Source organism: Etheostoma spectabile, chromosome 7 (genome assembly GCF_008692095.1).
Source record: "Etheostoma spectabile isolate EspeVRDwgs_2016 chromosome 7, UIUC_Espe_1.0, whole genome shotgun sequence".
In the NCBI taxonomy this organism is placed as follows: domain Eukaryota; kingdom Metazoa; phylum Chordata; class Actinopteri; order Perciformes; family Percidae; genus Etheostoma; species Etheostoma spectabile.
Window position 1 is genome coordinate 28,831,067 of NC_045739.1, and position 26,384 is coordinate 28,857,450.

The 26,384-nt window shown below is 39.7% G+C and overlaps 3 protein-coding genes and 1 non-coding gene across 8 annotated transcripts; 1 reads left to right on the forward strand and 3 right to left on the reverse strand.

Annotated features, from left to right (window-relative positions):
• Nucleotides 1-6,916: 6,916 nt before the first annotated feature.
• ppdpfa (pancreatic progenitor cell differentiation and proliferation factor a) lies at nt 6,917-9,210 on the reverse strand. The gene is made up of 5 exons (XM_032520117.1): nt 8,962-9,210; nt 7,701-7,803; nt 7,438-7,515; nt 7,224-7,317; nt 6,917-7,124 (listed from the first exon to the last, which is right to left on the reverse strand). Exons 2-5 carry the CDS (start codon nt 7,753-7,755, stop codon nt 6,992-6,994), a joined length of 360 nt encoding a protein of 119 aa, XP_032376008.1. The 5' UTR covers nt 7,756-7,803; nt 8,962-9,210; the 3' UTR covers nt 6,917-6,991.
• A 2,271-nt stretch (nt 9,211-11,481) lies between these two features.
• On the forward strand, nt 11,482-11,553 carry trnae-cuc (transfer RNA glutamic acid (anticodon CUC)). The gene has a single exon. It is a non-coding gene; the product is annotated as a tRNA-Glu (tRNA).
• An 860-nt stretch (nt 11,554-12,413) lies between these two features.
• Nucleotides 12,414-17,469, reverse strand: LOC116692088 (tumor protein D54). Its single transcript, XM_032520098.1, has 9 exons — nt 17,351-17,469; nt 16,674-16,789; nt 16,418-16,566; nt 16,150-16,197; nt 15,668-15,769; nt 13,568-13,594; nt 12,925-12,960; nt 12,586-12,634; nt 12,414-12,506 (listed from the first exon to the last, which is right to left on the reverse strand). The coding sequence occupies exons 1-9, from the start codon at nt 17,361-17,363 to the stop codon at nt 12,432-12,434; spliced, it is 615 nt and encodes a 204-aa protein (XP_032375989.1). The 5' UTR covers nt 17,364-17,469; the 3' UTR covers nt 12,414-12,431.
• Nucleotides 17,470-19,177: 1,708 nt separating this feature from the next.
• On the reverse strand, nt 19,178-24,039 carry dnajc5aa (DnaJ (Hsp40) homolog, subfamily C, member 5aa). 5 transcript variants are annotated; one of them, XM_032520103.1, is made up of 6 exons: nt 23,796-23,932; nt 22,907-22,911; nt 22,723-22,866; nt 22,086-22,299; nt 21,807-21,978; nt 19,178-21,710 (listed from the first exon to the last, which is right to left on the reverse strand). In XM_032520103.1, the coding sequence occupies exons 3-6, from the start codon at nt 22,830-22,832 to the stop codon at nt 21,604-21,606; spliced, it is 603 nt and encodes a 200-aa protein (XP_032375994.1). In that variant the 5' UTR covers nt 22,833-22,866; nt 22,907-22,911; nt 23,796-23,932; the 3' UTR covers nt 19,178-21,603. The 5 variants fall into 5 exon arrangements, with proteins under 5 accessions (XP_032375994.1, XP_032375996.1, XP_032375997.1 ...); XM_032520105.1 differs by having other exon boundaries at nt 22,723-22,872; XM_032520106.1 differs by lacking the exon at nt 22,907-22,911 and having other exon boundaries at nt 19,178-21,707; nt 22,723-22,851; nt 23,796-24,039.
• Between the last annotated feature and the right edge of the window lie 2,345 nt (nt 24,040-26,384).

The following is a 26,384-nucleotide window of genomic DNA, read 5'->3' on the forward strand; positions in this document are numbered from 1 at the left end:
AGTCCTGGTTGTTCTAAACCACTTCTGTTCAAAATGTCTTTTGGAGACTAATGTGCTCTTGGTAACCTCCAATGTAGCCGATTGGTCATAGCACGGCTTGGTTTTTGCTCCCATATTAACTTTCAGCTGTGAGCCCTTAAATAGACAGGTGTGTGCCTTTCCCAATCACGTCCAATCAATTGACTTCACCACAGGTGGACTGCAATCAAGGTGTAGCAATTGGAGGCACCTGTGCTAAATATAACATTTGCCAACAATTCTGAAATACAGTTTTTGCCTTGTTATTATGGGTTGTCAGCGTGTAGCTTGATGAGTGAAAAAAGGAATTTAAACTATTTTAGGATAAGGCTGCCACCTGTTTGGGCTGGACGCACACATTTCAGTTATTAAATACATTTTCAGAATGACAATAAAGGAATGCATGGCAATGCTTTTGTCGTTATCGGAAGAATTCCCTGTTGCGGTATTCACAACTTTAGAAGTGAACATTTTCAGAATGCTCAAAGTTCACAGTTTGTTAGCCAGGGCTGAAAAATAAATTGCAATATTTGCAATAAACACATTGCGAGAGACAGGGACTTTTCGTGAAAGACCAGGAGCGTTTCTAGGACTTGAGAAGGTTCTGGGCTTGGCCCGGACCCATTTAACTAAACCGAATGCAATGTAAAATTTTGATTGACTTGCCCAGCTTGTTGATAGCCAGTGCATGTTTATTTTGGCTGCCCAGTGTGTAGACGTTAGTTAAATAGCACCAACATTTGGCCAAATCAAGGTTTTTCTCCAGATATGTGTGCTGACCCACGATGTTGGTGGTTGGGGGGGGGGGGGGGGAGCAGTCTAGAAGTCCTAAAGTGGACATAAATACATGAAGTCAAATATTTTGGTTGAGCTCATAGTTCTGGGAAGTTTTACAGCTGGCTTCAAAAACAGATTGTCCTGCGAGGAAATGGACGCTGTGTTCCAGCAGACCAAAGTCAATATTCATCACACACATCAGCACTGACCAATTATTCTCTTATTCATATGTGTCTAGAACAGGGGTCTTCAACGTTTTCCAGGCCAAGGACCCCCAAACTGATGGCGAGATGGAGCGGGGACCCCCTAATTATATATATTGTATAAAAGTGTGTTATATCAAACTGGTCCTATAGTGCCATGTGTGCATTGATGACCGAAAGACATCTTCTGCCTCCATTTATCTGTTTACTACAGTGTGTTGAATTCATGTTAATGTGTATTTAAAGACATTTCAATTAGTGGAAAAAATTGCAGGGGGTGGGGGGGGAATATAAAAAAAAGTCTGATCAACCAAAACTTTCGCGACCCCCATGCAGTACCTCCGCGGACCCCTTAGGGGTCGCGGACCCCCTGTTGAAGACCCCTGGTCTAGAACATTTCCCAACTGTGCACTTTCAGAGACAGTTACAATGTAAACTTGGAACATATTTTGAAAATACAGGTTATAATGATTTAGGTCTTTTACTTGGGTAAAAGTAGTAACAGCAACAATGGAAAAATACTCAATTACAAGTAAAGGTCCTCATTAAAATGTGCATAAGTAAATTATTATTATTAAGTTGTATTAATGTTATAAATTTCAAAATAAAATGCAGAAAAAATGCCCCCTGGGCATTATTATATACAATATAATTGGGTCATTTTTACTACTGGCTGCAGCTGTAAAATTAATGCAGTGCAGTAAAATATAATATTGCACTCTGAAATAGAGTGAAGTGGAAATAAAGCAGCATGAAATGCAAATAAGTACTTAAATAAATATAATATTAATAATAATACTAACAGGGGCCTCACTGATCCAAACATTTGACCATGTCCCGATTTATGGAAGGAATATTTTGCACACATTTATATGTAATGTTAATAATAACCTTTGTTAGACTTAACCCTCATGTTGTCCTCAGGTCAAATTGACCCGTTTCCCTATATCAATGTTCTTTTTAACTACCCAAAACAACATGATTGATTCCACACAACGCTCTTTGACAAGTACAAATCTCTACTTTCATTAATTTTGGGGTGCCTTTATGAATTTTATAGCAATTAAAAAACAAATTGAAGCGTTTTTGAAATAGTCCTGAGTATAAGTTGACATGTTCCAGTCTGGGTAATTGACCATCAACATCCGTTCCTTTCATTTTAGTGGAAATAATTCAAAATTTCTGCTTTTCTAACTCAAACATAAGGTATAATTTCCTGTAAATGAGGTTCATTGACCATCATTTCCAAAAATAACTGTAAAACGTAAGCTAATAAGTTAGTGTTAAAATGTTAAAACGTCAAAAAAAGTGACAAACATTGAAAAAAGTGTTGAAAAAAAGGGGAAAAACGTAAGAAACAGTTTAAAAAAACCATCAATAAAAAGCATCAACAAAAGTGTTGATTTTCAATTTTGACGGGAAGACAGCGCGAGGGTCAATTTGTTACTTTTCAACGAGCATATTTATTGCTTCGTGTCCAATTTTAAAAAAACAAACCAGTTTTGTCACAGAGTCCCTTAGACAGTCACTGCACTGACAATATGTTCCAGACAGGAAAGACAAATAAACAAGCGTGGCCTTCGGAGACAATCAATCAGGGCGAGACCTCGTGTTGACACTGAAAGTCCCCGAGTGCCACATGAACTTACACATGTTCAGGGGTCCACGCTGTCTGCTCATGCTGCGGATCAAATATAGACCTAAAACCGGATGACACCGGAGCCCCTGTCCAGTTTTCAACCCCTTCACCCGAGAAGTCAAACAGAACACATTACATCAGAGACATTGCACTTTGTCTGCTAATACTAAGAATTCAGTGTTGTCTCTGCTCTCCTCTTATCTGTGCAATATAAACTTGTACTTGTATGTTTTCGTTGAGTCCGGGGGTTGGACTCTTCCTGGGCAGCACCGGGTCAAAGACGAGCACCCGATGCCTTTGACCCAGATTCTCAAATTATCTTTGACCCAATACATGTGCAGGACTGCTGTTGGTGGCCAAAACTTTCCACTACGACAGCAGCAGCGTTTTAAAAGAAAAGACTCCAGCCCAAGGATAGATTCACCGAGCACTTTGAATTTCATGAATTAATTGATGAGTTTCATCGGTCACAATGAAATAATTCAAGATAAAGTTATTCAAATGTATATTCAACTCCACATTGTGAAGAGAAATCATCCAATAAACTACCCAGAACTCGTTTTTACCTTTATTTCCTCTGGAACTTCCTGACTAGGCCTTTTACATGGAAGACATTTTATCTTATCACAGTAGGAACAGAACAAATTAATGATGGCTGAATTCCATTTTAGCTGCTTTGGGTTCAGGGTCCTGGGCATGCTCGGGTACTGTTACCGGGACACAACCAAGGGGCTGAAAGTGTACCACCTATGGAAAGGTTCTGAGGCTAAGCCATCACCTGCTGTTAGCCTTCCATTGACTCCCATTCATTTTGATGTCACTTCGACAGTGAATAACTTTCTACATCTGAAGCGTTTAAAGACTCTGTTTGTCCGTTGTTTATTTCTAAAGAAACACGACAATGTATAAAAGGCTCCATCATCTTGTATCTCACTTTATGAATTTGTAGCAGACGTTTTTGTAAAAATAGGCTAACGATTGTGTCACAACCACGCGACTTACTGTTGCACAGTGGACAAATTACCGTATAGTCAGGAGAAGATCGGAGGCAATCGGGGCCAAATCATCACTTGTTTTGTTGTGATTGATTCATCTACGTATTATTTTCTCAAATACTAAAAAGTAGATTACCTTTAGGCTATGTTTTTATGGTGTCCGAGGTAACGCCTTTAACCCTCCTGATCCCAAAACCCGCGGGAGGGTTATAAAAAGCATGTTTTGTTTAAAAGATTGCCAAAGAAAAACCACTTACCCTAGAAAGAAGGATTCTCAAAATGGAGACAGTCCCTGCATGCGGCCTGTTGACGGCGCTGACATTATGTAAAAAAACCTCCAAAGTTAGACAAAAAAAAACACTATGTGGATACAAACCTCACAGAGAACACGTCTGATTTCAAAAAAGTGTCAAAAATCAACCATTTGCATGATGAAGGAGCTGTAAAACGCATACATTAATGAAAATTCACCCTAACTGACTAAGACCAGCACCCTGCTACTGAGGCAGCATATCACATGACAACATATGTTTGAGACAAATAACTGAGGACTACTCTTTAATGTAATAATGCTCTTTTCAACAAGTTATTGTGATTACTCATCTTAAGTGTTATTGTGTGATTCATTTCACTTTGATAAACAGACCGGACCTGGGTGTCACCCTTCACCCCGTGACAATCACAAACTCAAATTTTGTCTTTAAGTTTCAATCCGATTTTTACTGTTATTTTTTATTAAGTGTAGCTAATTAGTTGTTAATTCTACCGCTGACTGCAGCTCTCTGTTAATTGACTTTCTAGTTCCTGAAGAGTGGATTTGACCATACATGTTGTTGAATCATCAGCATGCATGCAACATTTTGCGTTGTCTAGAATCAACGGTTGGTAATATACAAATATCAGCTTCCCTGAGGGATACCTCAAGAGCCCAGCTAGATCACACGCTTCAAAATAATCCATTAAAAAGTCGGTTTCCTATCATTTGAATAACCGTCGAGCTAGAGATTCCCAGTCCTTATGAAATCTACAAAACAATCTGTGATTAGTTCAAGCAAACACCGCACTAACACGTAGAACTGCTACCGTTAAAAGTCCCAGAAGCTCGTTCTATTGTTTTGCAGTCTTTATGTGGACCTTGCACTAAGTAGGCTACCCTATCTTTGACTGAAAAATAGCAGATTCCTGAAGCAAAGCCTCTGAAATCCCAAAGTTTTTGCCCTTGAGTTTTGTAATTCAACCGTGTAAATCCTGCTTCGTTCTGCAAGGTTCAGCAGCATCATGACATTTTTTTCACTTACGTTTTTCCCCTCTATCTAATGCTTTCTTCGATTATTGCGCCTGTGTCAGTTTGGCCTAAACGTTTTGGGATTCTTCATTGTGTTTTGTGAACTTTGCACAGAGAAACACCGTGTCCTCTGAGGTAACGGAAAAAAAAGCCCCCCGCGTGCTGGGCAACTCACGTGTCAGAAGAGTGACCCAGCGGTGATTCTACTTGGCCAGGATCACAAGGCCATTTTTAGCCCCAAGTGCTTCTCTGATAAGGTGCCAGAAATAGTGCAGCTTAGGAGGGCAGGCATGAATGGGTAGAGGTCTGAAGACGTGAGTCATGTCTCCAGGTCCTTTAAATGCCAAAACATTGGTTCAAGTACATTTCTGTAAAAGCTGCACGTACACAGGAACTATTTGTCTTCCCTGTTTTAACAGAGCGCTTATCTTACCACAGAACTGGTCTGTAACCAGTTTGTTCTATTCTTAGTCAGCAGTGTGCACATTGCAAAATGTTCCCTACTAACGGATGGAAAAGTCCATTCAGAGAACCAGGGCATTTATTGATCCTTCTAACAGTTAGCAGAACTCCACGTCATCGCAGTAATTATATGAATGTTTGAGATCTGGCTTTGGAAACCTGGTCCTACAGTAATATTTGATGAACTTCTTTTGGTCCAAAGGTTTTCAACGCAACATGTTGCATTTCAATAAGAAAACACAGATTGCAGAGGAGCATTAAAAGCTTTCTCCTTGCAGCATTTGTAAAGTTAACAGACTGAATTTCATTCAACAAGGTGCTTAGGCCTTTAAAAAGTGTATTTTGAAACAATGAGTATTTAAAAGCAACAGGTTTTCAGCAGTTTGTTTCTTTTCTTTTTTTCTTGCTAAAACGGACGCTGGAAATTTCAATTTCCTTGCGAAGGTCATCCCAAAGGGATTAATAAAGAGAAGTCCAAGTCTATGTTTTTCTGATCAATGACATTCAAAACGGTGATAACTGAAACAGATATACAACACACCATGTGTGTAGTACTTAAACACATTTAAGTACTACACAGATAAGAACAACTGACTCTGCACCACCAAAGTAAACATAAAATAACTATAAAATATATAAATGCATGTGACACTGTTGTCCAAACCCACGCATTTGACAGACAGAGACGGCATCTTGGGAGTTTGTGATCAACAATACTGCATGGTGATATAACCAAGTGATGTCCCATTTCATAGGGGTATGTTTTCACCCCTAGCCCTTTACCCACTTGGTTTCAAGGGCCAAGGGGTAGGGGTAAGGGGTAAGGGGTAGGGGTAAGATGGAGAAATGGGATTCAGCCTAATTCTAAGGAGGACTGCTTTATTGTGATGAGCAGGTTAGAGCTGGCAGTAACTGGTAACTGACCAGTGATCTGCTTTCAGAAACATGTTGCATTAATGTAAAAGGATCAGCTAACCAGCTAACTTTGACTCCTGTTCCCTTGTTTAATTATACATTTGGAGAACCAAAACTATGGATACAACATGTATTCCAATTGTTTCATAAAAAAACGTTAACCTTTACCTTCCCAAAAGCTGTTGACCCACATTGAAGCTAAGGTGCGCCCTTATGTAAGCTGTGTTAACCGCTGTGTTTGTCGTTGCTAATCATATCAGCTCAACAGATTAGTTTAGCGAGCAGGCTACGAAACAGCTGCTCTGCTGTGTGGATCACCTGAGGAGAGGTAACAATAGCACAGAGGATTTGAGGATTATTATAATGAAAGAAAATAATATGCACACACTGTGTTTGCAGCCAGGTTAATTACAGCTGTGTGGGGATCAATAAAACACATTGTGAATGGAAGTATTTTAGGCTATTTATTATTATTAACAATGTAGTTACAATAAAAATAAATTAAACAACTTTTTACATACTTGTTGTTTTTTTAAACTTTTGGTCATAATAAAAATATACTATACATACAGGCAAAAATGAAAAACACCATCGACATCATGACATCCAGCGATGGACTATGTGATGAACGGCAGGCTGAGGGGGAGGGAGGTGAGAGGGGGAGGCAGGAAGGTGAGGCGGTGGCAGGGGGTGGAGTCTAGGAGGAAGTGGGTGAAGGGTTGGATGTTTCAGACTTTCCGTTGTCACTGCTTTCACTGAGTCGTCTTTTCAGAACCATTTCCTTGGCAATGCAGGTCACCTGGCCGTTAGCCACTGTGTAGGTTCCGTTCCTGTAACCAGAGGAAAGGTTAGTTCTGCGTCACAGAACCAACTCCAACTGCACCTTATTAACTTGTTTACGTATGTTGTTCATATGTTACGACACTCACCTTTGAGCGTCAGATCCATTCTGCATGCCGGACTGGTTCGGTTTTGCCAAGAAAAATGAAGTCCACCAGTGGCCTGAATCTTGCCTTGGAAGTCCTGCAAAAAAGAAAAAGAAAAAAGAAAAACACAATACATTTTAGACAGGAGCTTAGTTTGGTGCAGGGAAACTTTACTTTTTCATAATTTCAAATCAAAACATTGTGTTTTTTTTTATACCTGGATGGTGTGGAATGACCTCCCCTGTGTACTCAGCACTGCCACAGGAACTGCTGCTGGAGTTGGACCCAAGGCGCCCTGGAATAAAGAGATGAAGACTCTATTTATATACACACACTGTATGTATAGTAATAAAAACAGGCTTCCACAGAAAGAATCAAAATATTGCTGTCAGATGCAGAATGAAAACCAATCAAAGATGCCATCTTGCGATTCGCTGAATTGAATCCAATATAAATGCATAGAGGCCAAGTCTGACTCACTTCTGTAGTAATCGTTGGTGGCGATGAGGGAGCCGGTTGATGGAATTGCAGCCATTTTCTCCGACCTTAGGTGGAAAACCCGTCAAAGATGGAAAATGGAAAGCTGGAGGAGAGACAAGAGGAAAACCGGTGGTGGAGGTATTATTAGGCTGGAAATAAAATCCGAAAATGACTTCAGTTATGTTTTCACCACGGTTTAACTCGCCATCTTATTTCGTTTTATTTCTCTTGAAATCTGTACGTGCTGTTATAATGTTTTAAGGATAGTATATCATTATTAGCATTGTGTTTTTTTAAAGCACTAGAGTACAAACATACTTCCCTGTCTTATGGATGCATGAGGTGTGAAAATACATCTAACATTGGCAGCATTCACAGAACAGCAGGTCACTCAGAACCTATTTCAGTTTATTTTTTATTTCTGCTGCATACGTTCCTGTCCTCTGTGTGTCGTTCCTATTGACATGTATTCACTGCAGAGTGATGAAGCAAAACCGGCTGCTTCCTTGAATCTGGTGTCCTCGTCACTCAAATAATTAGAGTGGGTGTCCACCTGTCTAGATAAATCTAGATAGCTTAGTGCACAAGCTGGCTGCGTGGCCGTGGAAGTTGGCCAAGGATTGTCCCAGCGCTCTTGCCACAGAGGACATATTTATAATGGTGGTAGAAGTCCAGCGCACTACTGTGAAGCCACCATAATAGCATAGAATATATTCTCGGTGCAACAAAAATGTGCAAGAAAGAACCTGTTTTTAGTTACATTTTATATGTATTTCGGACAGAAAAGTAGAATATGTCTGTAGCCTGAGAACCAGCTTAAGGCTGTAAAGCTTAATACCACAGGAGCAGCAGATGGCTTTGGGGATTTTAAGGAGCAGACCAAAACCCTGTGTGCTGTGCACTTGTTAGCTTAGATAAACACAGAAGCTGACACAAACGCAACACTTTTATCCAACAGCCAGAAGGGAATGTACCTAGTCCTATTAACCAGTATTTAGGCTACTGCATGTGCTTATAAAAACAGCCTATGTGGCCTCTCGGTTCATCAGTTTTGTTTTTAAAAAAACACCTGAGTGAATATAACCGGCAGGTATCCTCACTAAAGAACATTCCAGCACACTTTATGCAAAAAAGCTACCTTTGTATTTTATGAATTGGCGTACGTAAGACAAATGTAAGACAAAACATTTAATGTACGCTTAACACACAAGACAATAACTTTAAATGTTACAAAACTTTTTAACCTATTGTTCCTACCTACCTTTAGGATTGTGATGTTGTTGGCACCTGATGCGCACTAAGGTGCGGCTGGCTCGAAGAAGGCGAGGTGCTACTTGTTACAATGGCCCATCTGAGGAGGATGTCTCGAGGAGACCGCGGTGCTAGGTGCTGCTGCTGTCGCTGACTCCGCTGACAGGAGAAGTAGGCTAACGGCTTTTATAGGGTCTGGTCCGAGGGGCACGGGGCGGGGACTGTGGCAGCGCGAGGACGATGCTCCGCTGTTGTTCAGTTGTTGAGTTAAGGACTGGTAAGGACCCCAGTTAACAATTTTTGGTTCCCAGAACGTTCTGGAAACGTTCGTTTTTGGTTGCGGGAACGTTCCCTGAAGGTTTGTTTTGGTTGTAGTTTGGTTGTCTGTTGGTTAATTGGAAGGTTTTCTTAACGTTCCGGGAACGTTCGTTTTTGGTTACAGCGAACGTTCTCTAAAAGTTACAACCTTTAGAGAACGTTAGGCGAAGGTTCCGAGAACGTTGCGACCTTTAGCGAACGTTACGGGAACGTTCCCTTAACGTTGCAACCCTCAGCGAACGCTGTAACAATAAACGAACGTTCCCAGAATGTTAAGAAAAGATTAGATTCCCCATAACCTTTAAAAAAAAAACTAACGACATGGAACGGTTATAATAAATAGATGAACTGAACAGAAAGTTCTGGTTATGATAATTAAAAATAAATTCAACTAAACATTTGAATTAAACTAATCAATATAACTTTTTTTAAGCACCACAAAAATGGCGTTTGATTTTATTAGAACGCTGACAATTTCGATGACGTCACTGGCATGGTGGGACCTGCGAAAGTATCTAGGCAACGTCTGCAGTATAGTAAATACACACAAAAATTTGTAATTTTAGGAGGACGATCATTTTCAGGCTCCACTTTCAGTACAGGATCGCTTGGGGGGTGAGTGACAGTGACCGGTGTGTGTGTGTGTGTGTGTGTGTGTGTGTGTGTGTGTGGTGTGTGTGTGTGTGTGTGTGTGAGGGCGCAGCCTACTGTCATGCACTCTCATTTATTGTATAAGCAGTCTATTTCCTAAAAGGTATTATACCTTTTAGGAAATAGACTGCTTATATAAGAAAATAAAGGCAGATAAATGAAAAAAGTTATTGGACGAATTAATCCAATCCAGTTTTGCTGTATACTTTACTTTAGGCAGGTGCAGAGCTGGCAGATTGTTACTAAGGAACTAGCAGCGGTTTCTGCATCAACAATGTGCCCTGAGACGGTGAACATCAACTAGGTTCAGGGTTAGTAGAGGGACGTTGGATTCTGTGGTTTAGTTAGCGGCTAGTAAACGTATTATTGATCTGTGATATCGTCGGAGTCTTGGTTTGTTTATACAGTCTATGGATGGAGTGCTAGCTTGCGGAGTTTGAACCAAAAAAAACCAATAACAACCACACGGGAACGTTGTGTGAAGGTACGGCGCAACCGCAGGGGGACGTTACCGTTGTTGGTTCTCTTAACGTTTAGAGAACGTTATAACCTGGAGGAACGTTCCTTAAATGTTAGTTTTTGGTTTGGTTCGAACTAACCTTTAGACTCTGAGAACCAAAAACTAACGTTCCCTAAACGTTCTGTGTTAGTGGGGCAGTCTCAGTTTTGTTGAACGCTATAAATTTAAAAAATAAAGCCTATACGTTGTGCTTTATTTTTGTAAGTGAATATGTTCGTGTGTTGTGCATGTGATAACGTTACATCCAGCCCTTTGCCTAGTAGACTTGATAGCTATGCTGGATAATAGGTAACCATAGCTACCTCTCTGTCCTCTATGGCTTGCCATAGTATGCTATGCCATGCGTTGGGGACTGGTTTCCTTGTCAAAGGTAACCTGTGGAAATGTGTCGACGTAACCCCAGCTGCCTCAGCCCTATACAATTAATTACTACAGCCAGGGGCAATACAGTATGACCCCCCGACTTCTTGGTTTCCGTTTCCTCAGCCAAGTCCGCTAGCCTCAGACTCTTTGTATACTGTTGATATGGCTGCGCTGCTAATGCTAGTTAGCCACGGAGTAGTTTCCCATGCCAGTGACGTAGTAGATCGTGGAATTCCAACATGGCGGCGTCCGTGTAACAATAACAACACTTTCAACTTACCATTTTATCCCTTTTAAGAAATTCACCCATTTTAATAATTTTATCAATGAGAAGAAATAAAATACATTTGTTATATCACCATTATTCAAATTCCAGTTCAGTTCATCTTTACGACATACGTATTTATTTCGTTTAACTTTATTCTTCCAGCAACGTCACGAATCGTTGTTGTAGCCTACGTTAGCTAGTTAACGATAGATAGGCTACTGTGCTTAGTCCGTAAATTAATAGCTATCGTTAACTTATTGTTTTGCAGGTGAAACAGGATCTGTTTGACAAGGTTAGCTAACTAATACCATAAACTCCACTCAGCGTGTAACATTACCTTGTCCAAATAAAGTAAGCCTAATCTTACATTTCGTGTTTAAGAATTATATAGCGGTACTACTTCACGTCCTTCCCTGGTGGTCTAGTGGTTAGGATTCGGCGCTCTCACCGCCGCGGCCCGGGTTCGATTCCCGGTCAGGGAACTTGTTTTTTATTGCTTACCGTTGTTTTTTTATACTACATGTATTTTAGCGTGTTAAACGTGTATAAATAATATCAATAATAGTAGCAATTGCACTTAATGTTGCACGCGATCACAATCAGACAACAGAAATGTAACTCTAATTTTGTTTTAGGCTACTTCATATATAGTCCAACATTAGGTTTGGGAGATTCAGTGATTTTTCTTCTGGGCGTATCAGCTTCTGATTACAAAAAAAGATTAAATGATTCAATGCAGTAGCTGGGACACTTGCATCCAGTTTCCATATCCTAAACAAAACAAAGCCTCTAGCACCACCCAAAGGCTTGATATAGAATAAGGCCACTACTGACAGTAGCCTAGGCTTAAGAGACATTTTCTCTCAAAAATGGCAGCAGGAAATGTATTTAACAAAACCAGTCTTAGGAAATGAAATGTATGTATGTGACCATCAACGAAACAAAACCACACACTATTCAATTGACTTTAATTGAAAAATCTTAAAGTACAAAAATACTTCTTGTTTGTGATATTCAGTTTTGTAAATGTCACAATTAATGCCAATGAATGCCTAATGCAATTAAATGAACTTTTTTTAAGATAATGGGTTTACTGCACTCACATGTCCAAATACACAACTCTTAAATTGCATTTATGACACATATTAACATGCAGAAATATTACATATTCACACAGTAAAAGACTATTTTACATTTAAGTTTTAAATAATTTCGTAGATTCTATTAGTCATATTGTATTAATACAACAGTAGAACATAACAGTGAGCGAATTCACAAAGACAAGGGAGTAAAATAGCATTCTCTCATAACTTTACAAGGTATGAAAAAATATAGGTTTTACATGGGGGAAGGTTCTTTCTCATGTGCGTGAGGATCGTCTTTCAAACCCAGAGGTGTTTCCATTATCCATTGTCCGACTGCCACTCACCTTGTCCTGTGTAATCCAGACAGGAAAGAAGTGATTAATACTCAATAATCTACAACGCAAGAAGACCGTGTTTGGACAAACTCACCTTTACATTTCCAACCATTTCCTCAAAAGACTTAAACGTAGAGGAATGTCTACAAAATATGAGAAGAGAATGAGAAATGTGAAGACAAATTACATAGAGCATATTTGACAAGCTGCTACTTTGATCCATGACCCATAACCAGACACAAATTAAATTTCTGTTTGTTTTTTATTTGTTTAAAATCTGAGCAAAATTCTGTTGAAAATTCTGCAGAAAGTTTTGCATATTTCTGCGCCCGTGGATTCCGTGTGGCCCTGCTCATATCTAACTGAACGTGAATTCATTTGTGTTTAAGCACACAAATACAACAGTCAGCAGTAAATAGCAGAGATGTTTTACCTCATAGTCGGCACACTCATGGTGTGGCTCAGGGTGCTGGGTGTCACATTAGAGATGCAAAAGAGAGAATGGAGTATGAACATTGAAGTTGAAAACATTCTACTCAGCAAAAGCATTATAAGTACAAACCTTCTAATTTAGTCATAATTTATATATCTTTTGGTAGGGCTCAGAACAGAAAGGATTTGCATTATTGATTAATCTATCACTTAACTTTATGATATTAAAAAGGTCTTTCACAATAGTGACCCTAAACCACAAACATACTTGATTTAAGGGATATAAAACTAAGAAAATCAGAAAACAACACATGTTTAGTATTTTTCCTTCATATTTGTCTTGATGAATCGACCCCTAAAATCAACCAACTGATTAATCAACTTATTATTTCCCCCCTACTTTGTGTCCCATACAGAAGATGGGTAGAGAACAGTTACGGGCACGCAACGCACGCACGCACGCACGCACACACACACACACACACACACACACACACACACACACACCCCACACACACACACACACCACACACACACACACACACACCACACACCACACACAACACACACACACACACACACACACACACACACCCACACACACACACACACACACACACACACTTACACACACACAGTCTTACCGTGGTGGGCTCGGAAGAGGCAGAGCTCTGTTGAGAGAAAAACAGACACAGATAACGTCACACCAGCTTCTGTTTCCACGTGGAGGACAACTACAGACTCGTCAGCCGATGTCCAGATGCACTAGTGGGATCTGATTACCGATGCTTACCGGATGAACAAAAACACAAGATGGTGGCCTTCAAACTTAACCCTTGTGTTGTCTTCCTGTTAACCAGGAACTTGTCCTTCCAGGTCAAAATTGAAAATGAACATTTTTTTTGGTGCTTTTCCGATGTTTTTGTTGCTTTTTCTGATTGATTTGCTTTTCCTGATTTATTTGTCACTTTTTTTAATAACAGGTTTCACACTTATTCTTGGAATTCATCATCAACAAACCTCCTTTATATCAAATTATACATACGTTTTTAGTTAAATAGGCAGAAATCACGAATCATTTTGACTAATAGTTAAGCTCTGACGATGTTAAGTGGATCACAGATGGGTAGATGTCAAAGCTTAATCCGGATACTGTTTTAACCCTTGTGTTGTCCTTGGGTCATATTGACCCGTTTTTTATTGACAGTGTTTTATTTAAGAAATATGGATTTCTTTGAACCAAATTGCCCAAAAATAACATGGATGGTACAACGTTCTTCAGGTAACATTAACGATTACTTTCATTGAATTATTTGGGTGTTTTATTTAATCTTAGAGCATTTGAATTCTTTTTTTAAATGGTTTTAACCCTTGTGTTGTCTTCCTGTCAACCATGGTCACATTTTTTTCAACATTATTATTGCTTTTTCCAACATTTTTGTCACTTTTTTAATGTTGTGGGTGCTGTTTTTGACGTTTTTGGTGTTTCGTCCAAAGGTTTTTGAGATTTTTGTTGTCGTCTTTTTTCGACGGCCCATTTTTTGTGACAAAAAAATGTATAAAATTAACTGAAAGCGGGTCAGTTTGACCTAAGGACAACATGAGGGTTACGTATTTCTACACTGTGGTATAGGCCTGAATTCCAAACCGTTTACAGACACTTTTCAACCATGAAGTGGGTAAATGTCTGATACTATGAAGACTGCTTTTGGGTGGAGAATCTCTTAAAAATGTGTCCTGCAATGATCAATCAATGAGGGCTGACATCAATTGCTTACAGCTTTAAAAAGCAGGCATTATTTGATTTTTTTCTTGCTGTAAAAAATCCCATAACATGACCAAAACCAACAATTAATTTGTGTCACAAACCTAGGATTAGGACAGAGTGTGCAGAATTAAAATTCTAAATAAAAAACAATGTTTGTATTTGTTTATGGTAATGAAGGAACATGTCACCTGGTGTGACTCATTTATTGTATGTTTTTTTTTTTACAATTTTTTAGACACCAAAGGAGCTCTATGGCACAGAGGAAAAAGCTACACTGTATATCAAGCTGTGGTTACAAAGATAATATGCGTTGTTTGGATATATTTATTGTTGGTTTTACTCGTTTCAATGGATGTGTTGACCATAAAAAACTGATTATTCATCCCTTAAGTTATTTGTGTTATTTGTTAAATGTATAATATGAAACCTAACATAATATCTTTGTGCTTTATCTGAAATACATGCTTTGTCTGATGTGCTGTTGGCCCTGTCCAGTCATCTTACTGCATGTATCCATGTCATTTATTGTCAGTTATTATAACTGTAAGTTATTATAGTGACTGTACTGTTCTTACACCTACACTCATAATACATTAAACAAGTGTTTAATTTCTGCTTCTGGTTTAGATGACAGAGCACATCCAAAAAGACAGAGATAAAAAGAAAAGAAAAAAAACATAATAGGAAATAAATATTAAATCTTATTAAATATTCGGGCATGGTATTTTCTGAAAGCCAAAGCATTGCTTTATAATGTTCCTCTGTCTTAGAATATTCTTTAAATTTTTAATTTAATTCATTTGAACTAGGTTTTTCTTTTAGAGTCTGCCAGCCTGTAACAGTGACCTCAATTTGCATTTTAAAGCATTTTCTTTTAAATTTTTTATTGTTATGACTCATTACTACATTTGTAAAATGATTAAACCTTTTCTTTTCCGGAATTAGGAGACAAGACCTGGGCAAATCCTGAGAGTACCTCATCTGTGACAGTCTCCTGGTGATGGTCACGCCCACGTTGGACATTGCAGAAGCTGTCACCTGGCCTGCATGAGAGAGCCCCTCCCGTGTCCTCATATATCTACAGGTAGAAAGAGGTAGTAGATTTCAGGATGGGACACTTAAAGTACACAAAGAGAGCACAAAGGTTTATATTCACACACACTCAACACATAAATTAAGCAGTTCACAATAGGCTCAAATACGTCATTGGCCACGATACTAGCCCTGCCACGCAATACTAGTGCTCCTTATGCTTAGTCTGGCTGTAAGGCTATTAACAGAGCACCGATCCTATTTGCTCTGAAAATCCCATCACTTGTTTCTTAGAAGACAATCCTCTTTAACATGTGAGCACATAATAAAATCAATGAGAAACCCCTGCGCTATAAAATACAGTTACTGTGCACGTGTTTTAGTTTTTCAGGATAGGATGCATGATACATGATGACAAACACTTACATGTTGGAGTGACTGATGTCCTCCAAAGTGGCAGAGGCTCTGAGGTATCTGGAACAAGAGCAGAACATGCACAGGTTCTGCCCCGACTTAAGACAGAGAGCACGACAGGCACCAGTGTGCTCGCCACGGTTATGTAACAAGGTCTGTCACAAGACATGTAGGGTGTAATAAGCCAGGTAAGACTATAGAGGTATGTAGTGGAGTTTTTAGCCATCCGATGAACGAAATGAAAATGAAATGACGTTTATGAGGGTGCCAGTGCGCTTACGGGGCTGAGATCTGGACGTCTTGCCAGCCTCTGGACAGGTTCTGTTTGATGTTACTGAGCGGGCTCATACCGAGCTGCCTCTTGATGTCCGCGGCATATTTTTCTCTGGCCAAAAGCACCTGCCGCAAAGTTTGAATTTCCTCCTCCACCTAGAAAAACACAAAACAGTTGAATCAATAGAGAGACAATAGTGAGCAGCAGATGCTGTTAAACATATTTGCTTTTTGTAATTGATAGCCTAAAAGAGCTGCATCACCTTTTCAAGTTCAAATCGCAGGTTGTCTATTTCCTCCTCGGTTAGATCCGAGGCCGAGCATCCATTTTCTGTTATCCTTGTGGAGAAGCTAATGGATGGTGAAGCCCCACCAAAACCTTACAAAGAAGCATGGGGGAATAAATAGATAGATAGATAGATAGATAGATAGATAGACAGGGACAGTATATTTCACCAACATATAGGACACCCTAATATTACAGTGTGTGGGTAAATAAATATAAATATTCATTTGTAGAGAGGTTAATGGATAAAGTAGTCCCTCTTAAACCTCCCATGGAGGCGTGGAGAAAACATTGGATAACCTAGAATAATTATTAGATAGCTAGACTTAGGTTATAACTTTAATTGTTGTGTACTTTTATATAACGTTATTGTCAAATAAATGAATAACTGCAGTAGTTCTATACCAGTAACAGACAGCGGTTCGGTCGGAGTCAACGCAATAGGAGCTGTCCTTAGTGCTGAACTTCCCTCCGCTAACTGAACAGCTAACGTGACTTGTTGCTCACGGAGCTAAGCTAACGTTAGCTAGCGTCGACAGCAGCACAAACACACCATAACGTTAGCTAAACACCTCAGCTGCCGACTAAAGCTAACCGAGATATTTGTGAAAATGAATTGCACGGTGCTGTAAAACCAACGTGAGATCGTTTTACCTGGTCGGTTCATCGCTGCCTCACTTTCGCCTTCGGAGTGTTTTGACTCGCAGCTCAGCTACAAAAAGCCTCTGTCACCATCCAATCAGGTCAACTCTGAGACGAACAGGAGGCGGGCCCACAGAGCATCACGGAGCTCTCATTGGACTGATGTTGTTCACATGTGTGATGATGCGCGATTCCGTTGGCTAAGTATACATTCAGCATTCAAAATCACACAAAAGCACAAAAATAGACTTAGAATACCAAAAGTAAAAGTAAGTTATGCTTATTGTGCTATGGCCCAGTTCATTATTTTGTGTATTGATTTTTATTAAATACATTTAAATTAATCCTTGTGAACATCTATGCTAATGTTTTTGTCAGAAGAATATTTGGACAAATTGTTATGCTTAATTCCTTATACAGTATATGCAAATAAGTTAAATATACTATTCATTCATACCTTGTAATTGTTCACTATTTCTGGTACTGTAATCTATAATATGGGATCATATTTTATAAACTACTTAAAAGTATGTAAAAAGTACAATTCTTCCCTCTGAAATGTAAGAAAAATGAAATAGAAAAACCTGCAAGTACAGGTAAAGTAGTACTTCAAAATGTATATTAGTAAAGTACTTGAGTAGATGTACTTAGTTACATTCCACCACTGGCTAATACATCCAATATGAAAACTACAAGACTTCTTTCGCTTCTTTTATATGTAAGCATCTAATCTTACATCTGTTGAGATATATAACCATAACAGTAGCAAGACAACTGGGTTAATAGTGAAAGGAGTAAACAAAAATTTTTTTTTTAAATTGAGTAAATTAAATTCTTATTTATAATTAAACATTTGCATCCCGTAATATGTTGTTAAAATGAAAAACTTTTCTCCATCTGCTGTCAAAACATGCCACAACCCTGAGGTCTCTAGAAGCAAGTGGCCAAAACAGTTGGCAGCTAGTGCTAGGGCTAGTGCTAGGGCTAGGGCTAACCCTGGTTTTCTGTGGTTGTACAATCATGTTACTTTGAGATCAACAATAAAACATCAGCTAAACAAGAAAGCATGTACGAGAATTACAAATTAGTACTGTGTGTGCAACCCAATATCTGCTTTACTTACTGTCATCAGTTGTATTCTGTGCCAAAATTTAAATCAGAATTAACGCAGAAGACCATGAAGGCTGGGTCATGGCCAAAAGAAGGAGATCCAGGGTACAAGTGGCCGAAATGGGTTACCTCAGGAGGGGGGGCTGGCGTCTCCCTTAGAGATAGGGTGAGAAGCACAGTCCTCCATGGGGAGATCGGAGTAGAGCCGCTGGTCCTTTGTGTCAAAAGGAGACAGTTGAGGTGGTTCGGGCATCTGGTAGGGATGCCTCCTGGAACACCTCCACGTCCAGCTGGGAGGAGGACTTGGGGAAGACCCAGGACTAGGTGGAGGGATTTTATCTCCAACTTGGCCTGGGAACGCCTCGGGAGCCCCTAGTCGGAGCTGGTTGATGTGGCTTGGGAAAGGGAAGTTTGGGGTCCCCTACTGGAACTGCTGCCCCCGCGACCAGATACCGGATAAGCGGTCGAAGATGGATGGATGGATGGATGGATGGATGAATGAATGAACGCAGCAGAGATGAATAAAATAAAACTATTTTTAAATAGGAAAAGTGCCACATTCCGATAGATACAAGTTCAGTAATATTTGTATTAATACATATATTTTTAATGTTAACATTCTTCAGACCACGCTCCACCAGGCTCTTTCCTTGTATCCATCCCTCGTCTGGCTCCAGTCACACAGATTCAAACCTTTTCCAAACTATACAAACTGAGGCTTACAAGTCAAAATGTTCAGGAACATTTATTCAACAGCAACTCAGATCAATGATCCACTTGTTTTCTTCCAGACACACAATTACCATGCTACAACATAAACGTTAAGGTTTATACTTTATATGGGCCAAGTGTATGTACAAGCGACCTTAACCATTAAACCATTCCTTGCTAAATTTAATGGTTACATTACAACACCATACCAGTTAAAATTATAGCCATCATCAAGTATGAAATAAATACAAATCCAAAAATGCATCATATAACCATTTCACTATAGTTACACTATATACTATGTTGTCTTTTTGTGGAGGCATTTCCTGATCATTGATCAATTATAGTATTTTCTTTTAAACACACAGTGCATTCAACTTAGAACATTAACAGTAGCATTTTTCAGTATCTTGATGAAAAAGCCATGACAGGAACATCTATGTTTCATCAACGGTTACAGGAAACATCATACAAGGGCCACAGAGGTCAACATCCATACCGTTAATAGCAGAGGGTGGGCAACAGGAGCTCACCAATTGTAAACCATTGAAACACATTATTAGCTTTTATGAAAAGGACCAAGTGGCAAGGAGGGTTCGTGACAATGTATGACAATTTGTAAATGTGTGGCGATAATATATGCAAATTCAGTAGTATGAAAAATCTAGAGTCATTTTACGCGGAGCTGCCTGTAGCACTGAGCTCCCAGATGATATGCCTGACGAGCTTCTTACACTACATGGATTCAAAAAGGTCAACAATGATAAACGATCACAGCATCGGACAAAATGTCATCAGAACACAAGGACTAAAAACATGATGAAACTCATACTCTTCACTACCTAAAAATATCCCCAATGTTCTGTAGTCGGCCCAACTATGAAGAGTGTAACATGTTTGTTTTTTTTCCCCACACCACATTAACTACTTAACATATTTAAGACAGCTCAGAGATAAAAACATGTCATTCTCCGAACCCCGGCAGCTGTTGACAAAGATCTGCTACTTCTCCTATTAACAAGCTTCTTGAAGCTTCTTGGCTTCATATACTGAGAGATCAATAAGTAAAAAAAAAAAAAAAAAAACTGCAATAATTAGATGAAATAAATATATTTCAGTCTCGATTAGTGGTGATGTCTCTTTTACAAATTACGTTTGCTATTGGTGTATACTAACAAACCGAAAAACAGCAGCAAGTCATAGTGTTATTACAATAACGTAGATGCTTTACCAACCAATGATAAAAAAAATAACATTTCCTCCACCAATGAAAAACTACATCATTTAAATGTTAATTATCTGATTTTATCTATCAGATGTGTCTGATGACTTGAAGAAAAAGCAACAAAAAAATAAAACCTAACCAAAACTCTTGTTAGGTTTGGCTGAAAACAGTCAACATAAAAATGTGACACTATAATCCACCTGGGCTGAAACCTGCCATAAACAGATGTATAATGCAAGAAATTATGAGCAGAGATTTAAAAAAAATGTACCTTCAAAAAGAAAAAAAAAAAAAAATTAGTCATGATGACCTGTTCAGTGCTGCAGATAACAGGAAGGTAGTCTCCATCCTGCAAAAAACAAGCTGAAATAAAGCTGAGGCAAAGGAATAGAAAGTCAATACCAATTAATAACTTGAGGAGAAATGTTACGTCAGCAGGCATTTATGAAAGAAAATATAGCTTAAAAATAAAGCTCTGTGCCTCAACAACCTTGTGATTCATATTCTCGCAGGGGAGCACGCTGCAAAAAAAAAAAACACAGCGCCAAAGATGTGCTGTGGGTCTGACAGTGGCAGGTGGCATTTTTAACTCAAACACTATGAATCAGAAATGAAAATTGCACTACTATATGACAACTCTGTTCTCGAAGGTTTAATGATGGCACTGATCACCTCAGCAAACAAACGCATCTCTCCAACCAGCACCTCCCTGAGCCGTGGCATCTAATATATCTCATAAACTCTACCTCTCCTCCACCTCCTACTTCTCCGCCGTGTGAACTGTAAGAATGTGAACATATTGCACCTACGTTACGAGTCTTGCAAAGTAAAAATGTTGCAAAACGTGAAAGAAAATTTGGAGACCGGGGTTTCATAAACAGTGCATGCTACACCATGATGCAAAGTGTGGGAGAGGGAACGTGGGATAGGCGACCTGTGCGGTTAAAGGCCAAGAAATACAAAAGAAGAAACAAAAAGGAAACTTAAGTTGTTTCTCTTATCTTCTCGTACTGGGGGGAGGGGGGGAATAAGTTGTGAACCAATCAGGGAAGGGAATAAGGGATGTGACTTCATTAGTTCCTTTCATAGACCATGCTTACTAGTCCCTCTCCTCCCGCATGGCTGTCTTTCTGAAGTGGATTTCCCCTTTCTTTCATCTCACTGAGGTGGAGCAGGGAAGCAGGCAGAACCGCAGGCCAGGATTGACGGGAACGGAGGATTAGTTGAAGCCGGTGTCGGTGTGGTAGGAGTGGTGCCCATCCGATGTTAACTGGGTTGTCTCTGTTGCTGACGGTTGCAGCATTATAGGGTCGCCCCCAGCCTCTACTTCGCAAACAGAAACAACATTGTTCAGCCTCCTCTTGTTGATAACCCACTAACAAATTCAAAACACGAGTGGCGACACAGGTGAGGCAGTCTCACCTCTCTCATCGGATTGCAGCTGAGCCTCCAGGTCCTCAGGGGACACATAAAAGTCCTGATCGTGGCCCTCCCGAGGCCGGGGTTTACATTTGCCACAGCAGCAGTTACAGCAGCAACATAGGCAGCAACAGAAGTAGCAGCCAGTGGCCAGGCCGCAGAATACAAACAGAGCCTGCGGAGAAGCAGATTCATGGGAAGAAGAGAGGAGTCGATGTGTGAGCGAGACATGATAAATCACAGAGCAAATGGTGATTGATTCAATATGTCACCGAGTCTTACCTTTGCCCACCAGCTTGAAAGGACAAAGTAAGTGTTGACATTCTCCTCGCCAAACTGCTCAGCCACATACAGTCCCAGAGAACCATATTTGTCATAAATATTACGCTTCGTGGGGTCATTCAGAATGGCATGAGCGTTGTTTATCTCCTTGAACTTATCGGCTGCCTCTGGGTTGTCAGGGTTCTTGTCAGGGTGGAACTTCAACGCCAGTTTCCTGTGTGGAAAGTTGGCAAAAAAAGTTAGTAAAATAGCTATAATCACAGTAGGGCTCCAACTAATGATTATTTTCACTGTCGATTATTTTCTCGATTAGTTGTTTGGTAAAATTTAAGAAAATTATGAAAAATGTCAATCAGGGTTTTCCAAAGTCCAAGATGGCATCCTTAAATGTCTTGTTTTGTCCACAACTCAAAGATATTAAGGTTATTGTTATAGAGTTAAGAAGAAAAAAAAAGAAAATAGCTGGAATCAGAAGATTGACAATTATTACTTAAAAGATTACTCAAACCTTTATCCAAATAGTTGGCGATTAATTTAATAGTTAACAACTAATTGATTAATCTTAGGAGCTCTAAATCCCTGCACACATTTTTTGTTGTTGTAACTAAGTCGAGTAAGTCCCAGAGGGACGCCTCACCTGTAAGATTTCTTAATATCATCCGGTGTTGCCACCTTCTCAACGCCCAACACTAGGTAGAGAGACTCCCCAGCGGTGGACAGAGAGCGCTGTCTCTGCTGCTCAGCCATGATGTCTCACGTCCACAGGCTGGACACACACACACACACACACACACACACACACAGAGAGAGAGAGAGAGAGAGAAAACTACATGCATTGATTGGGCTGCATGTCATGACCAGACCTGCTGTGTTAAGATCATTTATCATGATATACATCCGTATACAGAATACCAGGCTAAAGTGAGGCCTGTGTGACTGCAGCCAACAGCTGGTCCAATGCTGTCCAAACAAGATATATGTGGGAAGACCGAGCTGCTCTGTTCGAAATATCACTGGGTGGGGGGGGGGGGGGGGGGGGAACAGCCACACATGTGCATGTGATGTATTATATTTTCCTACACTTATTTAATTTCCACAATGCTATTTGTCCATTTACATTTCTACATGATTTTACTGTAACTGTGACACCTTGGCACCGCTGCCTGCCTCTGCTGCTGTAAGTAATCAGCAGTACAGTAACTGACATCCACACAGCCAATCATGCTGCAAGAGGAAAAAGATTCAGCAAATTGATGCTTCAAGTTAAAAAAAATAATAATAATAAAAAAAAAAAAAAAATACATCAAGCCATTCCTGACAATGTAGCTGCATCCGAATGGGTGTCATCTTGACAACATAATAGCCACTGGTCTATTTGAATCCCTGCACAGCTTATTTCAACATTTTTTTTACCCCAAAAACGGTCTGATCTGTCAACTGCGTGTGAAATGACCCTTTGATACGAATCGCATCTCAGTTTAAATGGTCTATAAGAAGGATTAGAAGAGTCTGTGACTACGATGCTAGGAGCATATAATCTCTGTGCGAGCATCAGCAGCAGCACTGCTATAGCGCACAGCATCCATGTTGGTTTGCTTCCTGGCCTGCTCTTGATGCGAGCCAGGGATGGATCGTCAGCAGTAATTTTCAAGGGCAAGGTGCAGTGTCTCGAGGACAAACGCATGATCGAAACGCACCTTTGGGCCTCACCTTTCAGTTGGCTGTGATGCGCTGCAACGCGAACGATCCCAGCAGGTTGGAAATGGTGAACAGTGGAGCGGGACTATAGCTGCATCTCGCGCGTATCCGGACCCTCTCTGCCAACTACACAATCATGGACAGCTGCAGCAGTACACTGGCTCCGCCCCCGCCTCCCACCACCCCATGGCGACCCTACGTGCGCGTGCACAACCGGAATGGGTTGATGATGGAGGAGATGCTTGATGCCAAGGCGCGCACATGCAGCACTGATCTGAATTTTGCGTATACCTTCATAGAAACTGTGATAGTTTTTTTTTTAGCATGGCATTAGAACCGTTTAACACTGATTTAACAAACTTAGGCTAAAGTGAAAGTTCAACATTTTGGGGAATGGACTAGATTATTGTGCCAATTCTCTTTTTTCGAGTTAGATGATCCACTCAACTAGTTTAGCACAAAGACTGGGAACGAGTTCACTAATTAACACACTATCTATTTTTAATCGTCTCATTACACAAACTGAGGTGTAAAATCGGCGTTTTTCCACTTTTACAGTGGGGTGATGTTTCAAATTGTTTCTTGGCTCTGAGCAGTTGCCTGGCAACCAGAGGACACTCAGTAGCCTAGTCACACTCAAAAAACCCATAAGAAGTGATGTTTAGGCTACTTTGGACATTAGAGTAGTGTCAATTTGCTCATCTAACTAAATTGTATTTCCCCAAAATGATTCATTTTCTACATGTTGGAGGTCCAATCTGTTTAGGTCCACTTTATCTGGCTCTGACTACAGATAACAATGACTGTCCATTTATTTGACATGAATTCTGCTTTGAGGCCTTATAGATTATATGATTTTAAGGAGGGTTCAGGGACAGTGCTGGAAAGGAGGGCTAAGGTGTTTTGGACGGGCTCCCAGAAGATGGCCCCCATGATGAAGGTAGGCTACCTGGTGCCCCATCTTCCTCACAGTCCTTGAGTTTGTATCTTGCCAGAAACTAGTGTGTACAGTGCAATGGCAATTATGAACAAATGAAGTTTGACGTCAAAAACACACAATCAAATGCAGTGAAGCCTTTCTATCAGGAGCCTATCAAGAGGCTGTATTTTCACTCCTGTCCCATCCTACTCCCTCTTCCCATCCCCGTGTTGTGTTTTTAGGGAAGTTGGGGATCCTACTTTTTTTTTTCTGTTCCGTCTAAGTCACATCTGACAAACTGCAGATGGTGTGTCATGCCTGGATAAGCCACAGGAAGGTGCAGGGTAAATGGCTTGGGGCCATTAACATTCCAGGGGATCCTGAAAGACACCGTTTTGTCCATTTTGTTCTTGTCTTATGATGCTTGTCACTTTACACATTTCAGCGTACATTATGGGGTGTGGATGTGACAAATTCTTAAAATGAATGAACCTACAGTTTCACTGATATTTCTTTTAGTGCAAGATTTAAAAAAAAAACATGATTATGGAAGATCAATTAAACCGACGTCTGTTTTTTGCAAATTAAGCCTTCATTTAAATCATCAAGCTAAAGCTTTCTTTACTAATTGTAGGCTATTTCTGACACCTAACTAAGAGCTGATGAGCAGGAGAAAAAGGGCAATAGAAACCTGCACCTTTAATTAACCCTAACCATGATTCCTTTCTCTAAACTCAGCCTAAGGCCTATTGTAGTTGTTGCCGTGCACAGAAACTGTTTAAGGCAAGAATTTCTATTTCATTGGCATTACAAAAGTTGTCATTGAATATAACCTGGGTTTGGCAGACAGAGGTTGCCACTCATACACACACACACACACACAATTATATATATATATAATAATATATATATATATATGTGTGTATATGTGTGTGTGTGTGTCTGTGTGGTATATATATATGTGTATGTGTATATATATATATATGTGTATGTGTATGTATATATATATATATATATATATAATATATATATAACATACAATATATAATATACACACACACATATATATATATATATATACACACAAATCAATAACACACACATATAATATACACACACACACACACAATATACTAACATATCAGACACAGAGTATTACGCAAAATATACTGTAGCAACCATACACATCACACACACATTATACACAAACACACAAAACACACACACACACAAACAAACATTATTATCTATAATAGTGAAGGACCACCTGATAATGTGTTTCAGTGGTGCAAATGTTGCAACCACTAAATGTGCCAGTTAGCAGAAGCGCTAATTTCTACAATATGTCCCTTGGGCAGATTTAATAGCCAAATAAACAATAAAACACACAATATAGCCTACACAATTTGTACAAAAATACAAATCAATAAAAAAACAAACAAGATAAAAAGATTAGGGGAGTCAGACATGCATCATGCAAAATAAGACATGTAGGCCTACAGTGCAGGCAATTCATACAAATGAGTGTTAAGCAGACAATCAGCGCAGGCAAACATGACAACATAAAATCACATTATAGCCTATTGCAAAAGGGGATGCAATCTGACAAATGCAGACTAAAAGGCAAACAAATGAGGACAGATTATGGCTGACTATGGCAGGTCTGGTTGCTTGCCCTGCAG

Coding starts and splice junctions, on each gene's coding strand:
- ppdpfa (XM_032520117.1), bottom strand. CDS start 7,755: ATGGCTGCAATTCCATCAACCGGCTCCCTCATCGCCACCAACGATTAC. Junction 7,318..7,437: donor GGTCATTCCACACCATCCAG/GTATAAAAAAAA, acceptor TCTTTTTTGCAG/GACTTCCAAGGCAAGATTCA. Junction 7,125..7,223: donor AATGGATCTGACGCTCAAAG/GTGAGTGTCGTA, acceptor CTCTGGTTACAG/GAACGGAACCTACACAGTGG.
- LOC116692088 (XM_032520098.1), bottom strand. Junction 16,567..16,673: donor TGCGATTTGAACTTGAAAAG/GTGATGCAGCTC, acceptor GTGTTTTTCTAG/GTGGAGGAGGAAATTCAAAC. Junction 15,770..16,149: donor GACATCAGTCACTCCAACAT/GTAAGTGTTTGT, acceptor TTCTACCTGTAG/ATATATGAGGACACGGGAGG.
- dnajc5aa (XM_032520101.1), bottom strand. CDS start 22,832: ATGGCTGAGCAGCAGAGACAGCGCTCTCTGTCCACCGCTGGGGAGTCT. Junction 22,300..22,722: donor GATATTAAGAAATCTTACAG/GTGAGGCGTCCC, acceptor CTTTCCACACAG/GAAACTGGCGTTGAAGTTCC. Junction 21,711..21,806: donor GCTGCAATCCGATGAGAGAG/GTGAGACTGCCT, acceptor CTGTTTGCGAAG/TAGAGGCTGGGGGCGACCCT.